At 46.6% G+C, this 20,631-nt stretch overlaps 1 protein-coding gene across 1 annotated transcript in view; it reads left to right on the forward strand.

Moving 5' to 3' along the window:
* Positions 1 to 20,631, forward strand: part of LOC120042525 (dystrophin-like) — a gene marked incomplete at its 5' end in the record, with an annotated part of 86,551 nt that overhangs the window by 29,359 nt on the left and 36,561 nt on the right. Inside the window, 1 exon segment of the mRNA XM_038987366.1 lies at positions 12,557 to 12,675. Within this exon segment, the coding sequence (XP_038843294.1) occupies positions 12,557 to 12,675 (119 nt within the window).

The following is a 20,631-nucleotide window of genomic DNA, read 5'->3' on the forward strand; positions in this document are numbered from 1 at the left end:
AACATAAGCCAACTTGCAAGGCCAGAGTGACCTCACTTTAAAGAGCCTATAGCTAAATGAAATCCTTCTGCCTTAGGAATGTCACTTAGGGCGTTAATGCTGTCTAAGTGCTGTTTTATAGTGAGCCCCATCCTCAGAGAGGGGTCAACCTCTGGTTTAATATGCGTCTCAAATTTTGTGTTTTGATGATATGAGAGACTGGTCTCTCATTCATCATTCTAACAAGGCATAGCAGGTAGCGGGAGAACGGACATCCACCATGTACCAAAACTCCCCTCCACTGGGGCTAAACTAGGCTGTTTAATTTGAATAAATGTGCTGGACAAGGCAAAACGTCCGGAGGCAGTGACCCTGAAGCGAGGTTGTGCAGAGATCAACATTGCATCAGTTGTTGATCATTAAACATCTCATGCATCATGTCCTCATAATCATCCTCGTTGTCGTTGGAATTGAAAACATTTCTCTGCAGTGTTTCAGCTACACGTTTCCTCTCATACATTTCCACACCACCAATGTTCTATAAACACCAGGAAGTCCGTTTTTCACGCGATAAAACGGCAACACTGGCTGTCCTTGTACCTTCAGCAGTCTGACATCAGTATTATCAACAGATATCAACGTTGAGTCTACCATTTTAATTTACCGTTTGAACCTTCAACTTAGCACAAACAGACACTGCCAGGACATACAGGGAGAGAGAAATATACAGTATGTATCCTGCTAACGTTAACATGAACCTGATTCATCTTACATTTCTACCATTCCCTTTTTACAGTAGCGTAACAGTCCTCTGTTTGTCTTTGCCATGCACCGTCCTGAGTGGTATACCAATGACAAATCAGTATCTCAATGTATTTATTTCAAATCAACATTACTACATATGTTTTCCAGTGTGAAGACCCCCACAATCAACCTGCTACTGTAAATAAACAATATTGGCAATCCCAAATCAATTACAGGCAAGGTTGACCCCCCCCTCCCAACACACATTTATCTGACATCTCTTCATTTACATTACACATGTAACTCATGCCTGTCTCAGTGGAGGGTCCTTGATGATGTCCCGAAGTCAATATCTGGGGGATAGTCTAATTTTCCCAACCAGACGAGTCTCTCACCTGATCATCCTTCACTGTCCATTTTGTCTCGTCCATTTTTTATCAGCAGACAAGATGTCTCCATGCTGGCTTCACGTGCTCGGTCTCAGGACTCATGCTGCACTCCTGAGAGAAAAGCAGTCAATAGCTTCCATGTACGCAAGTTGCTGGCTCGGACTCAGGTCTCAGGTAGAAGTGGTGAGGGACAAGGCCGTAGTGGACACCATTACTTCAACCGGTTAGAAGGAGTGAGGCTCACATTGATCCCGGTTCACTATCACCATAACCTGGAGAGGAGACAGACCAAAACAACAGTTTAGGAAACAGGAATTTAAGACAAATTACTCACTGTATGACTAATTATTACATTTTCCAATAGTCTTAATATAAAATGTCTAAAACAAATAACAAAACACTTTTGAAACTATTTTGCAAGTTGACTTTTACTTCCCCATCATAGTTGGCGATCTCACCACAGAGGTAGAGGGTCAGGGAGGTAGAGGGTCAGGGAGGTAGAGGGCCAGGGAGGTAGAGGGTCAGGGAGGTAGAGGGCCAGGCAGGTAGAGGGTCAGGGAGGTAGAGGGCCAGGGAGGTAGAGGGCCAGGGAGGTACCAGGGAGGTAGAGGGCCAGGGAGGTAGAGGGCCAGGGAGGTAGAGGGCCAGGGAGGTACCAGGGAGGTAGAGGGCCAGGGAGGTAGAGGGCCAGGCAGGTAGAGGGTCAGGGAGGTAGAGGGTCAGGGAGGTAGAGGGTCAGGGAGGTAGAGGGGCAGGGAGGGACCAGGGAGGTAGAGGGCCAGGGAGGTACCAGGGAGGTAGAGGGCCAGGGAGGTACCAGGGAGGTAGAGGGCCAGGGAGGTAGAGGGCCAGGCAGGTAGAGGGTCAGGGAGGTAGAGGGCCAGGGAGGTAGAGGGCCAGGGAGGTACCAGGGAGGTAGAGGGCCAGGGAGGTAGAGGGCCAGGGAGGTAGAGGGCTAGGGAGGTAGAGGGTCAGGGAGGTAGAGGGCCAGGGAGGTAGAGGGCCAGGGAGGTAGAGGGTCAGGGAGGTAGAGGGCCAGGCAGGTAGAGTGTCAGGGAGGTAGAGGGCCAGGGAGGTAGAGGGTCAGGGAGGTACCAGGGAGTTAGAGGGCCAGGGAGTTAGAGGGTCAGGGAGGTAAAGGGTCAGGGAGGTAGAGGGTCAGGGAGGTAGAGGGTCAGGGAGTTAGAGGGCCAGGGAGGTAGAGGGTCAGGGAGGTAGAGGGTCAGGGAGGTAGAGGGCCAGGGAGGTAAAGGGTCAGGGAGGTAGAGGGTCAGGGAGGTAAAGGGTCAGGGAGGTAGAGGGCCAGGGAGGTAGAGGGCCAGGGAGGTAGAGGGTCAGGGAGGTACCAGGGAGTTAGAGGGTCAGGGGGGTAGAGGGCCAGGGAGGTACCAGGGAGTTAGAGGGTCAGGGAGGTACCAGGGAGTTAGAGGGTCAGGGAGGTAAAGGGTCAGGGAGGTAAAGGGTCAGGGAGGTAGAGGGTCAGGGAGGTAGAGGGTCAGGGAGGTAGAGGGTCAGGGAGGTAGAGGGCCAGGGAGGTAAAGGGTCAGGGAGGTAGAGGGCCAGGGAGGTAAAGGGTCAGGGAGGTAGAGGACCAGGGAGTTAGAAGGTCAGGGAGGTAAAGGGTCAGGGAGGTAGAGGGTCAGGGAGGTACCAGGGAGTTAGAGGGTCAGGGAGGTAAAGGGTCAGGGAGGTAGAGGGTCAGGGAGGTACCAGGGAGGTAGAGGGCCAGGCAGGTAGAGGGTCAGGGAGGTACCAGGGAGTTAGAGGGTCAGGGAGGTAAAGGGTCAGGGAGGTAGAGGGTCAGGGAGGTAGAGGTCCAGGGAGGTAGAGGTCCAGGGAGGTAGAGGACCAGGGAGTTAGAAGGTCAGGGAGGTAGAGGACCAGGGAGGTTGATGGTCAGGTTGGTAGAGGGTCAGATATTTAGATGGAGGTAGATGGTAGATGGAGGTACAGGGAGGTAAGATGGAGGTAGATTGAGGTACAGGGAAGTAGATGGAGGTAGATAAGGTACAGGGAGGTAGATGGAGGTAGATAGAGGTACAGGGAAGTAGATGGAGGTACAGGGAGGTAGATGGAGGTAGATAGAGGTACAGGGAAGTAGATGGAGGTAGATATAGGTACAGGGAAGTAGATGGAGGTAGATAGAGGTACAGGGAAGTAGATGGATGTAGATAGAGGTACAGGGAAGCAGATGGAGGTAGATAGAGGTACAGGGAGGTAGATGGAGGTAGATAGAGGTACAGGGAAGCAGATGGAGGTAGATAGAGGTACAGGGAGGTAGATGGAGGTAGATAGAGGTACATGGAAGTAGGTGGAGGTAGATAGAGGTACAGGGAAGCAGATGGAGGTACAGGGAAGTAGATGGAGGTAGATAGAGGTACAGGGAAGTAGATGGAGGTAGAGGTACAGGGAAGTAGATGGAGGTAGATAGAGGTACAGGGAAGTAGATGGAGGTAGATGGAGGTACAGGGAAGTAGATGGAGGTAGATAGAGGTACAGGGAAGTAGATGGAGGTAGAGGTACAGGGAAGTAGATGGAGGTAGATGGAGGTACAGGGAAGTAGATGGAGGTAGATGTAAATGTAAATATGTACCTCTATCTACCTCCATCTACCTCCCTGTACCTATATCTACCTCCATCTACTTCCCTGTACCTCTATCTACCTCCATCTACTTCCCTGTACCTCCATCTACCTCCATCTACTTCCCTGTACCTCTACCTCCATCTACTTCCCTGTTCCTCTATCTACCTCCATCTACTTCCCTGTACCTCCATCTACCTCCATCTACTTCCCTGTACCTCTATCTACCTCCACCTACTTCCATGTACCTCTATCTACCTCCATCTACCTCCCTGTACCTCTATCTACCTCCATCTGCTTCCCTGTACCTCTATCTACCTCCATCTACCTCCCTGTACCTCTATCTACCTCCATCTACTTCCCTGTACCTCTACCTCCATCTCCATCTACTTCCCTGTACCTCTATCTACCTCCATCTACTTCCCTGTACCTCTATCTACCTCCATCTACCTCCCTGTACCTATATCTACCTCCATCTGCTTCCCTGTACCTCTATCTACATCCATCTACTTCCCTGTACCTCTATCTACCTCCCTGTACCTCTACCTCCATCTACTTCCCTGTACCTCTATCTACCTCCATCTACTTCCCTGTACCTCCATCTACCTCCATCTACTTCCCTGTACCTCTATCTACCTCCATCTACTTCCCTGTACCTCTACCTCCATCTACTTCCCTGTACCTCTATCTACCTCCATCTACTTCCCTGTACCTCCATCTGCTTCCCTGTACCTCTATCTACCTCCACCTACTTCCATGTACCTCTATCTACCTCCATCTACCTCTATCTACCTCCATCTACTTCCCTGTACCTCTATCTACCTCCATCTACCTCCCTGTACCTATATCTACCTCCATCTGCTTCCCTGTACCTCTATCTACATCCATCTACTTCCCTGTACCTCTATCTACCTCCATCTACTTCCCTGTACCTATATCTACCTCCATCTACTTCCCTGTACCTCTATCTACCTCCATCTACCTCCCTGTACCTCCATCTACTTCCCTGTACCTCTATCTACCTCCATCTACCTCCCTGTACCTTATCTACCTCCATCTACCTCAATCTACCTCCATCTTACCTCCCTGTACCTCCATCTACCATCTACCTCCATCTAAATATCTGACCCTCCAGCAACCTGACCATCAACCTCCCTGGTCCTCTACCTCCCTGACCTTCTAACTCCCTGGACCTCTACCTCCCTGGACCTCTACCTCCCTGGACCTCTACCTCCCTGACCCTCTACCTCCCTGGCCCTCTACCTCCCTGACCCTCTACCTCCCTGACCCTCTACCTCCCTGACCCTCTAACTCCCTGGTACCTCCCTGACCCTCTACCTCCCTGACCCTTTACCTCCCTGACCTTCTACCTCCCTGGTCCTCTACCTCCCTGACCCTTTACCTCCCTGGCCCTCTACCTCCCTGACCCTTTACCTCCCTGACCCTCTACCTCCCTGACCCTCTACCTCCCTGACCCTCTACCTCCCTGACCCTTTACCTCCCTGACCCTCTAACTCCCTGGTACCTCCCTGACCCTCTAACTCCCTGGTACCTCCCTGGCCCTCTACCCCCCTGACCCTCTAACTCCCTGGTACCTCCCTGACCCTCTACCTCCCTGACACTCTACCTCCCTGCCCCTCTACCTCCCTGACCCTTTACCTCCCTGACCCTTTACCTCCCTGGCCCTCTACCTCCCTGACCCTCTACCTCCCTGACCCTCTACCTCCCTGGCCCTCTAACTCCCTGACCCTCTACCTCCCTGACCCTCTACCTCCCTGACCCTTTACCTCCCTGACCCTCTAACTCCCTGGCCCTCTAACTCCCTGGTACCTCCCTGACCCTCTACCTCCCTGGCCCTCTACCTCCCTGACACTCTACCTGCCTGGCCCTCTACCTCCCTGACCCTCTACCTGCCTGACCCTCTGTAAGGTCTTCACTGTAAGGTCTTATCCAGAGCGACTTACAAATTGGAAAGTTCATACATATTCATCCTGGTCCCCCCGTGGGGAATGAACCCACAACCCTGGCGTTGCAAGCGCCATGCTCTACCAACTGAGCCACACGGGACCAGATAGAGGTAGATAGAGGTACAGGGAGGTAGATGGTAGATAGAGGTACAGGGAGGTAGATAGAGGTACAGGGAGGTAGATGGAGGTAGATGGAGGTACAGGGAAGTAGATGGAGGTGGATAGATAAAACCCTTAGAGAGAGAAACTAAATCAAATTAAAGCAGCAATACACTCCGTCAGAAATATCTGTATTACTTATTACATTCACCTTTCACCCTCTGGCCTTTCTAGTGAGGCTGATCCGCCTCAGCAGGAAGTCAGGACAGAGGTCAACACAGAGGTTAAAGGTTACAGGAAATAAAAGAAGGGCAAGAACGCTGCTTTGGTTCCTGTGTGTAGATGAACCTCAGCTCTCCCCCTTTCTTCACCTTTACTCAGACTAAATATTTAAAAACGTTCAAAATATCCTCTGTTTCTTAGTCACAGTGTTTTTCAGTACAATTCCCATCAGAATTCGGGACAATAGACTTCAGAAAATGGTATTTGCGTGTCCTTTAAGGTGCCTCCTTTCTCACCCGTGAAGAACCAACTCAAAGCCAATAACAAGTCCACACATAATACATCACCCGCTGTATTACCACCACTAACACATAATACATCACCCGCTGTATTACCACCACTAACACATAATACATCACCCGCTGTATTACCACCACTAACACATAATACATCACCCGCTGTATTACCACCACTAACACATAATACATCACCCGCTGTATTACCACCACTAACACATAATACATCACCCGCTGTATAACCACCACTAACACATAATACATCACCCGCTGTATTACCACCACTAACACATAATACATCACCCGCTGTATAACCACCACTAACACATAATACATCACCCGCTGTATTACCACCACTAACACATAATACATCACCCGCTGTATTACCACCACTAACACATAATACATCACCCGCTGTATTACCACCACTAACACATAATACATCACCCGCTGTATTACCACCACTAACACATAATACATCACCCGCTGTATTACCACCACTAGCACATAATACATCACCCGCTGTATTACCACCACTAACACATAATACATCACCCGCTGTATTACCACCACTAACACATAATACATCACCCGCTGTATGACCACCACTAACACATAATACATCACCCGCTGTATGACCACCACTAACACATAATACATCACCCGCTGTATTACCACCACTAACACATAATACATCACCCGCTGTATTACCACCACTAACACATAATACATCACCCGCTGTATTACCACCACTAACACATAATACATCACCCGCTGTATTACCACCACTAACACATAATACATCACCCGCTGTATTACCACCACTAACACATAATACATCACCCGCTGTATTACCTCCACTAACACATAATACATCACCCGCTTTATTACCACCACTAACACATAATACATCACCCGCTGTATAACCACCACTAACACATTATACATCACCCGCTGTATTACCACCACTAACACATAATACATCACCCGCTGTATTACCACCACTAACACATATTCATCAGTATAGCTGGGTGGGTTGTGTGTGTATGCAGGTGTGTGTGTGGGTAAAACGTAGGGCAAAATACTACACCTGTTGTATTCAGCGTTTCACTGTAAGGTCTACTACACCTGTTGTATTCAGCATTTCACTGTGAGGTCTACTACACCTGTTGTATTCAGCGTTTCACTGTGAGGTCTACTACACCTGTTGTATTCAGCGTTTCACTGTAAGGTCTACTACACCTGTTGTATTCGGCGTTTCACTGTAAGGTCTACTACACCTGTTGTATTCGGCGTTTCACTGTAAGGTCTACTACACCTGTTGTATTCGGCGTTTCACTATAAGGTCTACTACACCTGTTGTATTCGGCGTTTCACTGTAAGGTCTACTACACCTGTTGTATTCGGCGATTCACTGTAAGGTCTACTACACCTGTTGTATTCGGCGTTTCACTGTGAGGTCTACTACACCTGTTGTATTCAGCGTTTCACTGTGAGGTCTACTACACCTGTTGTATTCAGCGTTTCACTGTAAGGTCTACTACACCTGTTGTATTCGGCGTTTCACTGTAAGGTCTACTACACCTGTTGTATTCGGCGTTTCACTGTAAGGTCTACTACACCTGTTGTATTCAGCGTTTCACTGTAAGGTCTACTACACCTGTTGTATTCAGCGTTTCACTGTAAGGTCTACTACACCTGTTGTATTCAGCGTTTCACTGTAAGGTCTACTACACCTGTTGTATTCAGCGTTTCACTGTAAGGTCTACTACACCTGTTGTATTCAGCATTTCACTGTAAGGTCTACTACACCTGTTGTATTCAGCATTTCACTGTAAGGTCTACTACACCTGTTGTATTCAGCATTTCACTGTGAGGTCTACTACACCTGTTGTATTCAGCGGTTCACTGTAAGGTCTACTACACCTGTTGTATTCGGCGTTTCACTGTGAGGTCTACTACACCTGTTGTATTCAGCGTTTCACTGTAAGGTCTACTACACCTGTTGTATTCAGCGTTTCACTGTAAGGTCTACTACACCTGTTGTATTCAGCGTTTCACTGTAAGGTCTACTACACCTGTTGTATTCAGCGTTTCACTGTAAGGTCTACTACACCTGTTGTATTCAGCGTTTCACTGTAAGGTCTACTACACCTGTTGTATTCAGCATTTCACTGTGAGGTCTACTACACCTGTTGTATTCAGCGGTTCACTGTAAGGTCTACTACACCTGTTGTATTCGGCGTTTCACTGTAAGGTCTACTACACCTGTTGTATTCGGCGTTTCACTGTAAGGTCTACTACACCTGTTGTATTCAGCGTTTCACTGTAAGGTCTACTACACCTGTTGTATTCAGTGTTTCACTGAAAGGTCTACTACACCTGTTGTATTCAGCGGTTCACTGTAAGGTCTACTACACCTGTTGTATTCAGCGTTTCACTGTAAGGTCTACTACACCTGTTGTATTCAGCGTTTCACTGTAAGGTCTACTACACCTGTTGTATTCAGCGTTTCACTGTAAGGTCTACTACACCTGTTGTATTCAGCGTTTCACTGTAAGGTCTACTACACCTGTTGTATTCAGCGTTTCACTGTAAGGTCTACTACACCTGTTGTATTCAGCGTTTAACTGTAAGGTCTACTACACCTGTTGTATTCAGCGTTTCACTGTAAGGTCTACTACACCTGTTGTATTCAGCGTTTCACTGTAAGGTCTACTACACCTGTTGTATTCAGCATTTCACTGTCAGGTCTACTACACCTGTTTTATTCAGCGGTTCACTGTAAGGTCTACTACACCTGTTGTATTCAGCGGTTCACTGTAAGGTCTACTACACCTGTTGTATTCAGCATTTCACTGTAAGGTCTACTACACCTGTTGTATTCATTATTTCACTGTGAGGTCTACCTACACCTGTTGTATTCAGCGTTTCACTGTAAGGTCTACTACACCTGTTGTATTCAGCATTTCACTGTAAGGTCTACTACACCTATTGTATTCAGCATTTCACTGTAAGGTCTACTACACCTGTTGTATTCAGCATTTCACTGTGGGGTCTACTACACCTGTTGTATTCGGCGTTTCACTGTAAGGTCTACTACACCTGTTGTATTCGGCGTTTCACTGTAAGGTCTACTACACCTGTTGTATTCAGCGTTTCACTGTAAGGTCTACTACACCTGTTGTATTCAGCGTTTCACTGTAAGGTCTACTACACCTGTTGTATTCAGCGTTTCACTGTAAGGTCTACTACACCTGTTGTATTCAGCGTTTCACTGTAAGGTCTACTACACCTGTTGTATTCAGCGTTTCACTGTAAGGTCTACTACACCTGTTGTATTCAGCGTTTCACTGTAAGGTCTACTACACCTGTTGTATTCAGCGTTTCACTGTAAGGTCTACTACACCTGTTGTATTCAGCGTTTCACTGTAAGGTCTACTACACCTGTTGTATTCAGCGTTTCACTGTAAGGTCTACTACACCTGTTGTATTCAGCGTTTAACTGTAAGGTCTACTACACCTGTTGTATTCAGCGTTTCACTGTAAGGTCTACTACACCTGTTGTATTCAGCGTTTCACTGTAAGGTCTACTACACCTGTTGTATTCAGCATTTCACTGTGAGGTCTACTACACCTGTTTTATTCAGCGGTTCACTGTAAGGTCTACTACACCTGTTGTATTCAGCGGTTCACTGTAAGGTCTACTACACCTGTTGTATTCACCATTTCACTGTAAGGTCTACTACACCTGTTGTATTCAGCATTTCACTGTGAGGTCTACCTACACCTGTTGTATTCAGCGTTTCACTGTAAGGTCTACTACACCTGTTGTATTCAGCATTTCACTGTAAGGTCTACTACACCTATTGTATTCAGCATTTCACTGTAAGGTCTACTACACCTGTTGTATTCAGCATTTCACTGTGGGGTCTACTACACCTGTTGTATTCGGCGTTTCACTGTAAGGTCTACTACACCTGTTGTATTCGGCGTTTCACTGTAAGGTCTACTACACCTGTTGTATTCAGCGTTTCACTGTAAGGTCTACTACACCTGTTGTATTCAGCGTTTCACTGTAAGGTCTACTACACCTGTTGTATTCAGCGTTTCACTGTAAGGTCTACTACACCTGTTGTATTCAGCGTTTCACTGTAAGGTCTACTACACCTGTTGTATTCAGCGTTTCACTGTAAGGTCTACTACACCTGTTGTATTCAGCGTTTCACTGTAAGGTCTACTACACCTGTTGTATTCGGCGTTTCACTGTGAGGTCTACTACACCTGTTTTATTCAGCGGTTCACTGTAAGGTCTACTACACCTGTTGTATTCGGCGTTTCACTGTAAGGTCTACTACACCTGTTGTATTCGGCGTTTCACTGTAAGGTCTACTACACCTGTTGTATTCGGCGTTTCACTGTAAGGTCTACTACACCTGTTGTATTCGGCGTTTCACTGTAAGGTCTACTACACCTGTTGTATTCAGCGTTTCACTGTAAGGTCTACTACACCTGTTGTATTCAGCGTTTCACTGTAAGGTCTACTACACCTGTTGTATTCAGCGTTTCACTGTAAGGTCTACTACACCTGTTGTATTCAGCGTTTCACTGTAAGGTCTACTACACCTGTTGTATTCAGCATTTCACTGTAAGGTCTACTACACCTGTTGTATTCAGCATTTCACTGTGAGGTCTACTACACCTGTTGTATTCAGCGGTTCACTGTAAGGTCTACTACACCTGTTGTATTCGGCGTTTCACTGTGAGGTCTACTACACCTGTTGTATTCAGCGTTTCACTGTAAGGTCTACTACACCTGTTGTATTCGGCGTTTCACTGTAAGGTCTACTACACCTGTTGTATTCGGCGTTTCACTGTAAGGTCTACTACACCTGTTGTATTCGGCGTTTCACTGTACGGTCTACTACACCTACACCTGTTGTATTCGGCGTTTCACTGTAAGGTCTACTACACCTGTTGTATTCAGCATTTCACTGTGAGGTCTACTACACCTGTTGTATTCAGCGTTTCACTGTAAGGTCTACTACACCTGTTGTATTCAGCATTTCACTGTGAGGTCTACTACACCTGTTGTATTCAGCGTTTCACTGTGAGGTCTACTACACCTGTTGTATTCAGCGTTTCACTGTAAGGTCTACTACACCTGTTGTATTCGGCGTTTCACTGTAAGGTCTACTACACCTGTTGTATTCGGCGTTTCACTGTAAGGTCTACTACACCTGTTGTATTCGGCGTTTCACTGTAAGGTCTACTACACCTGTTGTATTCGGCGTTTCACTGTAAGGTCTACTACACCTGTTGTATTCGGCGTTTCACTGTAAGGTCTACTACACCTGTTGTATTCAGCGTTTCACTGTGAGGTCTACTACACCTGTTGTATTCAGCGTTTCACTGTGAGGTCTACTACACCTGTTGTATTCAGCGTTTCACTGTAAGGTCTACTACACCTGTTGCATTCGGCGTTTCACTGTAAGGTCTACTACACCTATTGTATTCGGCGTTTCACTGTGAGGTCTACTACACCTGTTGTATTCGGCGTTTCACTGTAAGGTCTACTACACCTTTTATATTCGGCGTTTCACTGTAAGGTCTACTACACCTGTTGTATTCGGCGTTTCACTGTAAGGTCTACTACACCTGTTGTATTCGGCGTTTCACTGTAAGGTCTACTACACCTGTTGTATTCGGCGTTTCACTGTAAGGTCTACTACACCTGTTGTATTCGACGTGACAAATACCAGTTGATTTGGTTTGAATTGGGAGCTCTCTTAACGTCTGTTTTGTGGTTCCTTTATAAAGCTGCAGAACTTCCCTGACTGCTCTCCCAAGGCAGCGCGCCTCAGGAAGCATTTCACAGGGAGAGATACACAATCATTGTTCAACTCATCACAATACTTGGTAGTGGACACCCCATCCTTTCCTGATAGAGAAAATCAACATTTCGTTAGTTTTCACTATGTTAAATCTTAATCAGTCAAGTCAGAGTCGCAGGTCAGATGTTAGCCCTCAAATTCCTCCGTGGGTTTTCCTTATTTTATCTGGCTCAGGGCAAGAATGCAAATGTGTGTCTGCCCTCGAGGCAGAGCTGCCCTCAGAACAAGATTCAAGAAGAAAAGCTCTAATCTGCTCAGTCATCATCCAATCAGCTCTTCTACTCCTTTACCTGTTGGCATTTAGTCTGGAACAGAGTGGTCTGATTGGCTAGAGAATGTTTAGAGGATGAATCTGGTTGGCTCATTCTGTTCCCGCCCCCTGCAGGCCCGAGCTGTTTGATTGGAGCATTGTGGAGAAGCAGAAGAGTGCCATGGAGAGATTGGATCACGCCTTCAGCAAAGCTGAGCAAACCCTGGGCATAGACAGACTGCTGGACGCTGAGGGTAAGATCCCTGACCCCTAACCCTAACCCAGACCCTAACACTGACCCCTAACCCAGACCCTAACACTGACCCCTTACCCAGACCCTAACACTGACCCCTAACCCTGACCTCTAACCCAGACCCTGACCCCTAACCCTGACCCCTAGCCCAGACCCTAACACTGACCCCTAACCCTGACCCCTAGCCCTGACCCCTAGCCCAGACCCTAACCCTGACCCCTAGCCCAGACCATAACCCTGACCCCTAACCCAGACCCTAACCCTTACCCCTAACCCAGACCCCAACCCCTAACCCAGACCCTAACCCTGACCCCTAGCCCAGACCATAACCCTGACCCCTAACCCAGACCCTAACCCTTAACCCTGACCCCTGACCCTTCAGTAAGGCGGAACAACCCCTGGGCACAGTGCTGGACGCTGAGAGGAAGAGACACCTGTATGGAGCCAGTTTACAATAAAATGTCAGCTGAAACCCCTCATTTTCTTACTACCACATTTAACCAGAAGCCCATCTGATGTCAGTATGGGGCCGTATTTACAGTCTTCACTTGGGTTTAAAAGTGAGGAATAGTTACAGTATTACTCTGTGCTATTGTTTAAGCCAGTGAATCTCACCGTCGTCACGTCGCCGTGATTTAGGACTTCCAACCCCTTTTAACCTTTTACTGCAGTGGGTTAAACCAGGGGCACACAGAGTGTTTCTTGGTAGTCTTAAACAAATCTACTTTGTAACAAAAGTATCCACCTCACACACATGGTTATGGGCTTAACAAAAAGAAGACACCTGGTATCATGTCACATATAGAGTTGAAATGTATTACATTTTGAATTTGCATCCCAATATTACACTTTATATACATCACAGAAGACTGAAATAAAACAAAGGCGTTTGACATAGAAACCCATGAGGCCACATGAGGGTGATGTGGTCATTTGACCACGGGAAAGGATACACATGGTATGTTTGGGCTACAGAACGTAGGATCATCTAGGGCTGAGTTAGAGCGGTGTTTGTGAGACTAGGGCAGTCCCAATGGTTTGAGCTACAGAACGTAGGATCATCTAACGGGGGCTGAGTTAGAGCGGTGTTTGTGAGACTAGGGCAGTGCCAATGGTTTGAGCTACAGAACATAGGATCATCTAACGAGGGCTGAGTTAGAGCGGTGTTTGTGAGACTAGGGCAGTCCCAATGGTTTGAGCTACAGAACATAGGATCATCTAACGAGGGCTGAGTTAGAGCGGTGTTTGTGAGACTAGGGCAGTCCCAATGGTTTGAGCTACAGAACGTAGGATCATCTAACGGGGGCTGAGTTAGAGCGGTGTTTGTGAGACTAGGGCAGTCCCAATGGTTTGAGCTACAAACTATTAAAGCTTTCTCTGAAAAGCTGAGACTCTCAGGAACACGCACATGTGACATGTTTAGGTCTATGACCTCACGAGCTACAGTAGAACACGCACATGTGACATGTTTAGGTCTATGACCTCACGAGCTACAGTAGAACACGCACATGTGACATGTTTAGGTCTATGACCTCACGAGCTACAGTAGAACACGCACATGTGACATGTTTAGGTCTATGACCTCACGAGCTACAGTAGAACACGCACATGTGACATGTTTAGGTCTATGACCTCACGAGCTACAGTAGAACACGCACATGTGACATGTTTAGGTCTATGACCTCACGAGCTACAGTAGAACACGCACATGTGACATGTTTAGGTCTATGACCTCACGAGCTACAGTAGAACACGCACATGTGACATGTTTAGGTCTATGACCTCACGAGCTACAGTAGAACACGCACATGTGACATGTTTAGGTCTATGACCTCACGAGCTACAGTAGAACACGCACATGTGACATGTTTAGGTCTATGACCTCACGAGCTACAGTAGAACACGCACATGTGACATGTTTAGGTCTATGACCTCACGAGCTACAGTAGAACACGCACATGTGACATGTTTAGGTCTATGACCTCACGAGCTACAGTAGAACACGCACATGTGACATGTTTAGGTCTATGACCTCACGAGCTACAGTAGAACACGCACATGTGACATGTTTAGGTCTATGACCTCACAAGCTACAGTAGAGTCGTTAGAAGGTAAGGTTCTTCCACATAGCAAATCATAGGATCATAGAGTCTATAACACTGTAATAAGCTCACATAGTTGCTGTCACAAACTCTACACAGTTGTCACTGAGTAGTTGGATATTAATTTCCCCAATGAGCAAACAATTTCTGGACTTACAGCATTCATATCAATTCATTTAGATCAGGTTTTTGCTTTGGCGGACCTTATTTTTTGTATTGACGTTTGTCAATAAAACTCATGAATACAACTGTTTATGTCAAATAGTTTTGTGTTCTACTTGTAGCCCTGGTTGTCCTGAATATAAACTGTTGAAACACTTCATTGTGAGGATAAATATCAGGGCTGGAAGTCAGATCAATGAGAAGCTGATTTTTACTGGGGCCTCGGGACTGATAGGGTTAATAAACAGCACTGTGTTGGTGTGTAAACAGGTCTCGGGACTGATAGGGTTAATGAACAGCACTGTGTTGGTGTGTAAACAGGCCTCGGGACTGATAGGGTTAATAAACAGCACTGTGTTGGTGTGTAAACAGGCCTCGGGACTGATAGGGTTAATAAACAGCACTGTGTTGGTGTGTAAACAGGCCTCGGGACTGATAGGGTTAATAAACAGCACTGTGTTGGTGTGTAAACAAGTCTCGGGACTGATAGGGTTAATAAACAGCACTGTGTTGGTGTGTAAACAGGCCTCGGGACTGATAGGGTTAATAAACAGCACTGTGTTGGTGTGTAAACAGGCCTCGGGACTGATAGGGTTAATAAACAGCACTGTGTTGGTGTGTAAACAGGCCTCGGGACTGATAGGGTTAATAAACAGCACTGTGTTGGTGTGTAAACAGGCCTCGGGACTGATAGGGTTAATAAACAGCACTGTGTTGGTGTGTAAACAGGCCTCGGGACTGATAGGGTTAATAAACAGCACTGTGTTGGTGTGTAAACAGGCCTCGGGACTGATAGGGTTAATAAACAGCACTGTGTTGGTGTGTAAACAGGCCTCGGGACTGATAGGGTTAATAAACAGCACTGTGTTGGTGTGTAAACAGGCCTCGGGACTGATAGGGTTAATAAACAGCATTGTGTTGGTGTGTAAACAGGCCTCGGGACTGATAGGGTTAATAAACAGCACTGTGTTGGTGTGTAAACAGGCCTCGGGACTGATAGGGTTAATAAACAGCACTGTGTTGGTGTGTAAACAGGCCTCGGGACTGATAGGGTTAATAAACAGCACTGTGTTGGTGTGTAAACAGGCCTCGGGACTGATAGGGTTAATAAACAGCACTGTGTTGGTGTGTAAACAGGCCTCGGGACTGATAGGGTTAATAAACAGCACTGTGTTGGTGTGTAAACAGGCCTCGGGACTGATAGGGTTAATAAACAGCATTGTGTTGGTGTGTAAACAGGCCTCAGGACTGATAGGGTTAATAAACAGCACTGTGTTGGTGTGTAAACAGGCCTCGGGACTGATAGGGTTAATAAACAGCACTGTGTTGGTGTGTAAACAGGCCTCGGGACTGATAGGGTTAATAAACAGCACTGTGTTGGTGTGTAAACAGGCCTCGGGACTGATAGTGTTAATAAACAGCACTGTGTTGGTGTGTAAACAGGCCTCGGGACTGATAGGGTTAATAAACAGCACTGTGTTGGTGTAAACAGGCCTCGGGACTGATAGTGTTAATAAACAGCACTGTGTTGGTGTGTAAACAGGCCTCGGGACTGATAGGGTTAATAAACAGCACTGTGTTGGTGTGTAAACAGGCCTCGGGACTGATAGTGTTAATAAACAGCACTGTGTTGGTGTGTAAACAGGCCTCGGGACTGATAGGGTTAATAAACAGCACTGTGTTGGTGTGTAAACAGGCCTCGGGACTGATAGTGTTAATAAACAGCACTGTGTTGGTGTGTAAACAGGCCTCGGGACTGATAGGGTTAATAAACAGCACTGTGTTGGTGTGTAAACAGGCCTCGGGACTGATAGGGTTAATAAACAGCACTGTGTTGGTGTGTAAACAGGTCTAAGCAGGACATGACTGAGCATGGTGTTGTTGAGCACGGTGTTGTTGAGCACGGTGTTGTTGAGCACGGTGTTGTTGAGCACGGTGTTGTTGAGCACGGTGTTGTTGAGCACGGTGTTGTTGAGCACGGTGTTGTTGAGCACGGTGTTGTTGAGCACGGTGTTGTTGAGCATGGTGTTGTTGAGCACGGTGTTGTTGAGCACGGTGTTGTTGAGCACGGTGTTGTTGAACATGGTGTTGTTGAGCACGGTGTTGTTGAGCACAGTGTTGTTGAGCATGGTGTTGTTGAGGATGGTGTTGTTGAGGATGGTGTTGTTGAGCATGGTGTTGTTGAGCACGGTGTTGTTGAGGATGGTGTTGTTGAACACGGTGTTGTTGAGCATGGTGTTGTTGAGCATGGTGTTGTTGAGCACGGTGTTGTTGAGGATGGTGTTGTTGAACACGGTGTTGTTGAGCATGGTGTTGTTGAGCATGGTGTTGTTTAACACGGTGTTGTTGAACACGGTGTTGTTGAGCACGGTGTTGTTGAGCACGGTGTTGTTGAACACGGTGTTGTTGAGCACGGTGTTGTTGAGCACAGTGTTGTTGAGCATGGTGTTGTTGAGCACGGTGTTGTTGAGGATGGTGTTGTTGAACACGGTGTTGTTGAGCATGGTGTTGTTGAGCACGGTGTTGTTGAGCACGGTGTTGTTGAGCACGGTGTTGTTGAACACGGTGTTGTTGAGCACGGTGTTGTTGAGCACAGTGTTGTTGAGGATGGTGTTGTTGAGGATGGTGTTGTTGTTGAGCACAGTGTTGTTGAGGATGGTGTTGTTGAACACGGTGTTGTTGAGCATGGTGTTGTTGAGCATGGTGTTGTTGAGCACGGTGTTGTTGAGGATGGTGTTGTTGAACACGGTGTTGTTGAGCATGGTGTTGTTGAGCACGGTGTTGTTGAGGATGGTGTTGTTGAACACGGTGTTGTTGAGCATGGTGTTGTTGAGCATGGTGTTGTTGAGCACGGTGTTGTTGAGGATGGTGTTGTTGAACACGGTGTTGTTGAGCATGGTGTTGTTGAGCATGGTGTTGTTTAACACGGTGTTGTTGAACACGGTGTTGTTGAGCACGGTGTTGTTGAGCACGGTGTTGTTGAACACGGTGTTGTTGAGCACGGTGTTGTTGAGCACAGTGTTGTTGAGCATGGTGTTGTTGAGCACGGTGTTGTTGAGGATGATGTTAGGTCCATGGTACCACAGTATATTGTGCACTGTGGCAGAGTCCCATGGTCCAGTATGGATTAGTATTCAGTGGACAGATTGTCATCTGCCACGTCCTAATCAATGATGACACTGGTGTCATGCTCTCATTGAGACGTTAAATAGTCCCAATCACAGAGCGCTAACTACACACCAATGGAATATGGTGGAGGAGAATGCTGATTGGCTACGGCCTAGTAGATTCTGGTCACCTTGGCGATGAGAAGAGATAATCTGGGAGATATGAATTGCATTAATAACTGGGCTTATTGAAGATGTTATGACTGGTGATGTCATTGTTATGTCTTGCCCAGTCATGTTATGACTGGTGATGTCATTGTCATGCCCTGCCCTGGCATGCTATGATTGGTGATGGCATTGTTATGCCCTGCCCACTCATGTTATGATTGGTGATGTTATTGTTATGTCTTGCCCACTCATGTTATGATTGGTGATGTTATTGTTATGTCTTGCCCAGTCATGTTATGATTGGTGATGTCATTGTTATGCCCTGCCCACTCATGTTATGATTGGTGATGTCATTGTTATGTCTTGCCCACTCATGTTATGATTGGTGATGTCATTGTTATGCCTTGCCCAGTCATGCTATGATTGGTGATGTCATTGTTCCAATATAGTGGAAACACTGTCTTCTTTCTAGTTGATATAACTGTAGTGGTTGAGTGATACATCATCCTATATCATCCCACTTCTAGGAATCTAGGTGATATATTTGTCCCATGTGGTCATGTGATATACAGTATGTTGCTTCTGTTAGCTGTGTGAAATATATCAGTCCTCCTCCTGCGTGGCTATTGGATATAGCCCACCCTAGTTGCTCGGGGATATATATTGCCTGGTGGCTCCCTGTGTGTGTGTGTGTGTGTGTGTGTGTGTGTGTGTGTGTGTGTGTGTGTGTGTGTGTGTGTGTGTGTGTGTGTGTGTGTGTGTGTGTGTGTGTGTGTGTGTGTGTGTGTGTGTGTTATACATGTATATTGCTCTGGTGGCAGTGTGTGTGATATGTGATGTTCTCAGTGTGATCTGTCTCTGTCAGTTATTATCAGGGAGACAGATCTGTAGGGTTACAGTCAGGGACGCAGACTGCCCTCACTACATCCTCGTTTGTCCTCAGAGAGACAGAGAGAGAGACAGAGAGACAGAGAGAGAGAGACAGAGAGGGAAAGAGAGAGAGAGAGGGAAATAGACAGAGAGAGAGAGAGGGAAAGAGAGACAGAGAGAGACAGAGAGAGAGAGAGAGAGGGAAAGAGAGACAGAGGGAAAGAGAAAGAGAGAGAGAGAGAGGGAGACAGAGAGAGAGAGACAGAGAGGGAAAGAGAGAGAGAGAGGGAAAGAGAGACAGAGAGGGGAAGAGAGAGAGAGAGACATGGGAAGAGAGAGACAGAGGGAAAGAGAAAAAGAGAGAGAGAGAGAGAGAGAGAGAGAGAGAGAGAGAGAGAGAGAGAGAGAGAGAGAGAGAGAGAGAGAGAGAGAGGGAGGTCCCACAGTTGACAGTGCATGTCAGAGCAGAAACTACCATGAAGTCCATGGAACTGTCTGTAGATCTCTGATAGAATGTGATGAGGTATACAGTATCAGTCAAAGGTTTGGACACACCTACTCCTTCAAGGGTTTTTCTTTATTTTTACTATTTTCTACATTGTAGACATCAAAACTATGAAATAACATATTTGGAATCACGTAGTAACCAAAAAAGTGTTCAAACAAATATATTTTACATTTGAGATTCTTCAAATTAGCCACCTTTTGCCTTGATGACAGCTTTTCACACTCTGGCATTCTCTCATCCAGCTTCATGAAGTCGTCACCTAGAATGCATTTCAATTAACAGGTGTGCCTTGTTAAAAGTACATCTTTGGAATTTCTTTCCTCCTTAATGCGTTTGAGCCAATCAGTTGTGTTGTCACAAGGTAGGGGTGGTATACAGAAGATAGCCCTATTTGGTAAAAGACCAAGTTCATATTATGGCAAGAACAGCTCAAATAAGCAAAGAGAAACAACAGTCCATCATTACTTTAAGACATGAAGGTCAGTAATTGCGGAACATTTCAAAAACTTTGAACGTTTCTTCAAGGGCAGTTACAAAAACCATCAAGCGCTATGATGAAACTGGATCTCATGAGGACCACCACAGGAAAGGAAGACCCAGAGTTACCTCTGATGTAGAGGACAAGTTCATTAGAGTTAACTGCACCTCAGATTGCAGAGTTCAAGTAACAGACGCATCTCAACATCAACTGTTCAGAGGAGACTGCGTGAATCAGGCCTTCATGGTCAAATTGCTGAAAAGAAACCACTACTAAAGGACACCAATAATAAGAAGAGACTTGCTTGGGCCAAGAAACATGAGCAATGGACATTAGACCGGTGGAAATCTGTCCTTTGGTCTGATGAGTCCAAATTTGAGATTTTTGTTTCCAACCGCTGTGTCTTTGTGAGATGCAGAGTAGGTGAACGGATGATCTCCGTATGTGTGGTTCCCACCGTGAAGCATGGAGGAGGAGGTGTGATGGTGTGGGGATGCTTTGCTGGTGACACTGTCTGTGATTTATTTAGAATCCAAGGCACACTTAACCAGCATGGCTACTT

Source organism: Salvelinus namaycush, unplaced genomic scaffold, assembly GCF_016432855.1.
Source record: "Salvelinus namaycush isolate Seneca unplaced genomic scaffold, SaNama_1.0 Scaffold706, whole genome shotgun sequence".
Taxonomy (NCBI): domain Eukaryota; kingdom Metazoa; phylum Chordata; class Actinopteri; order Salmoniformes; family Salmonidae; genus Salvelinus; species Salvelinus namaycush.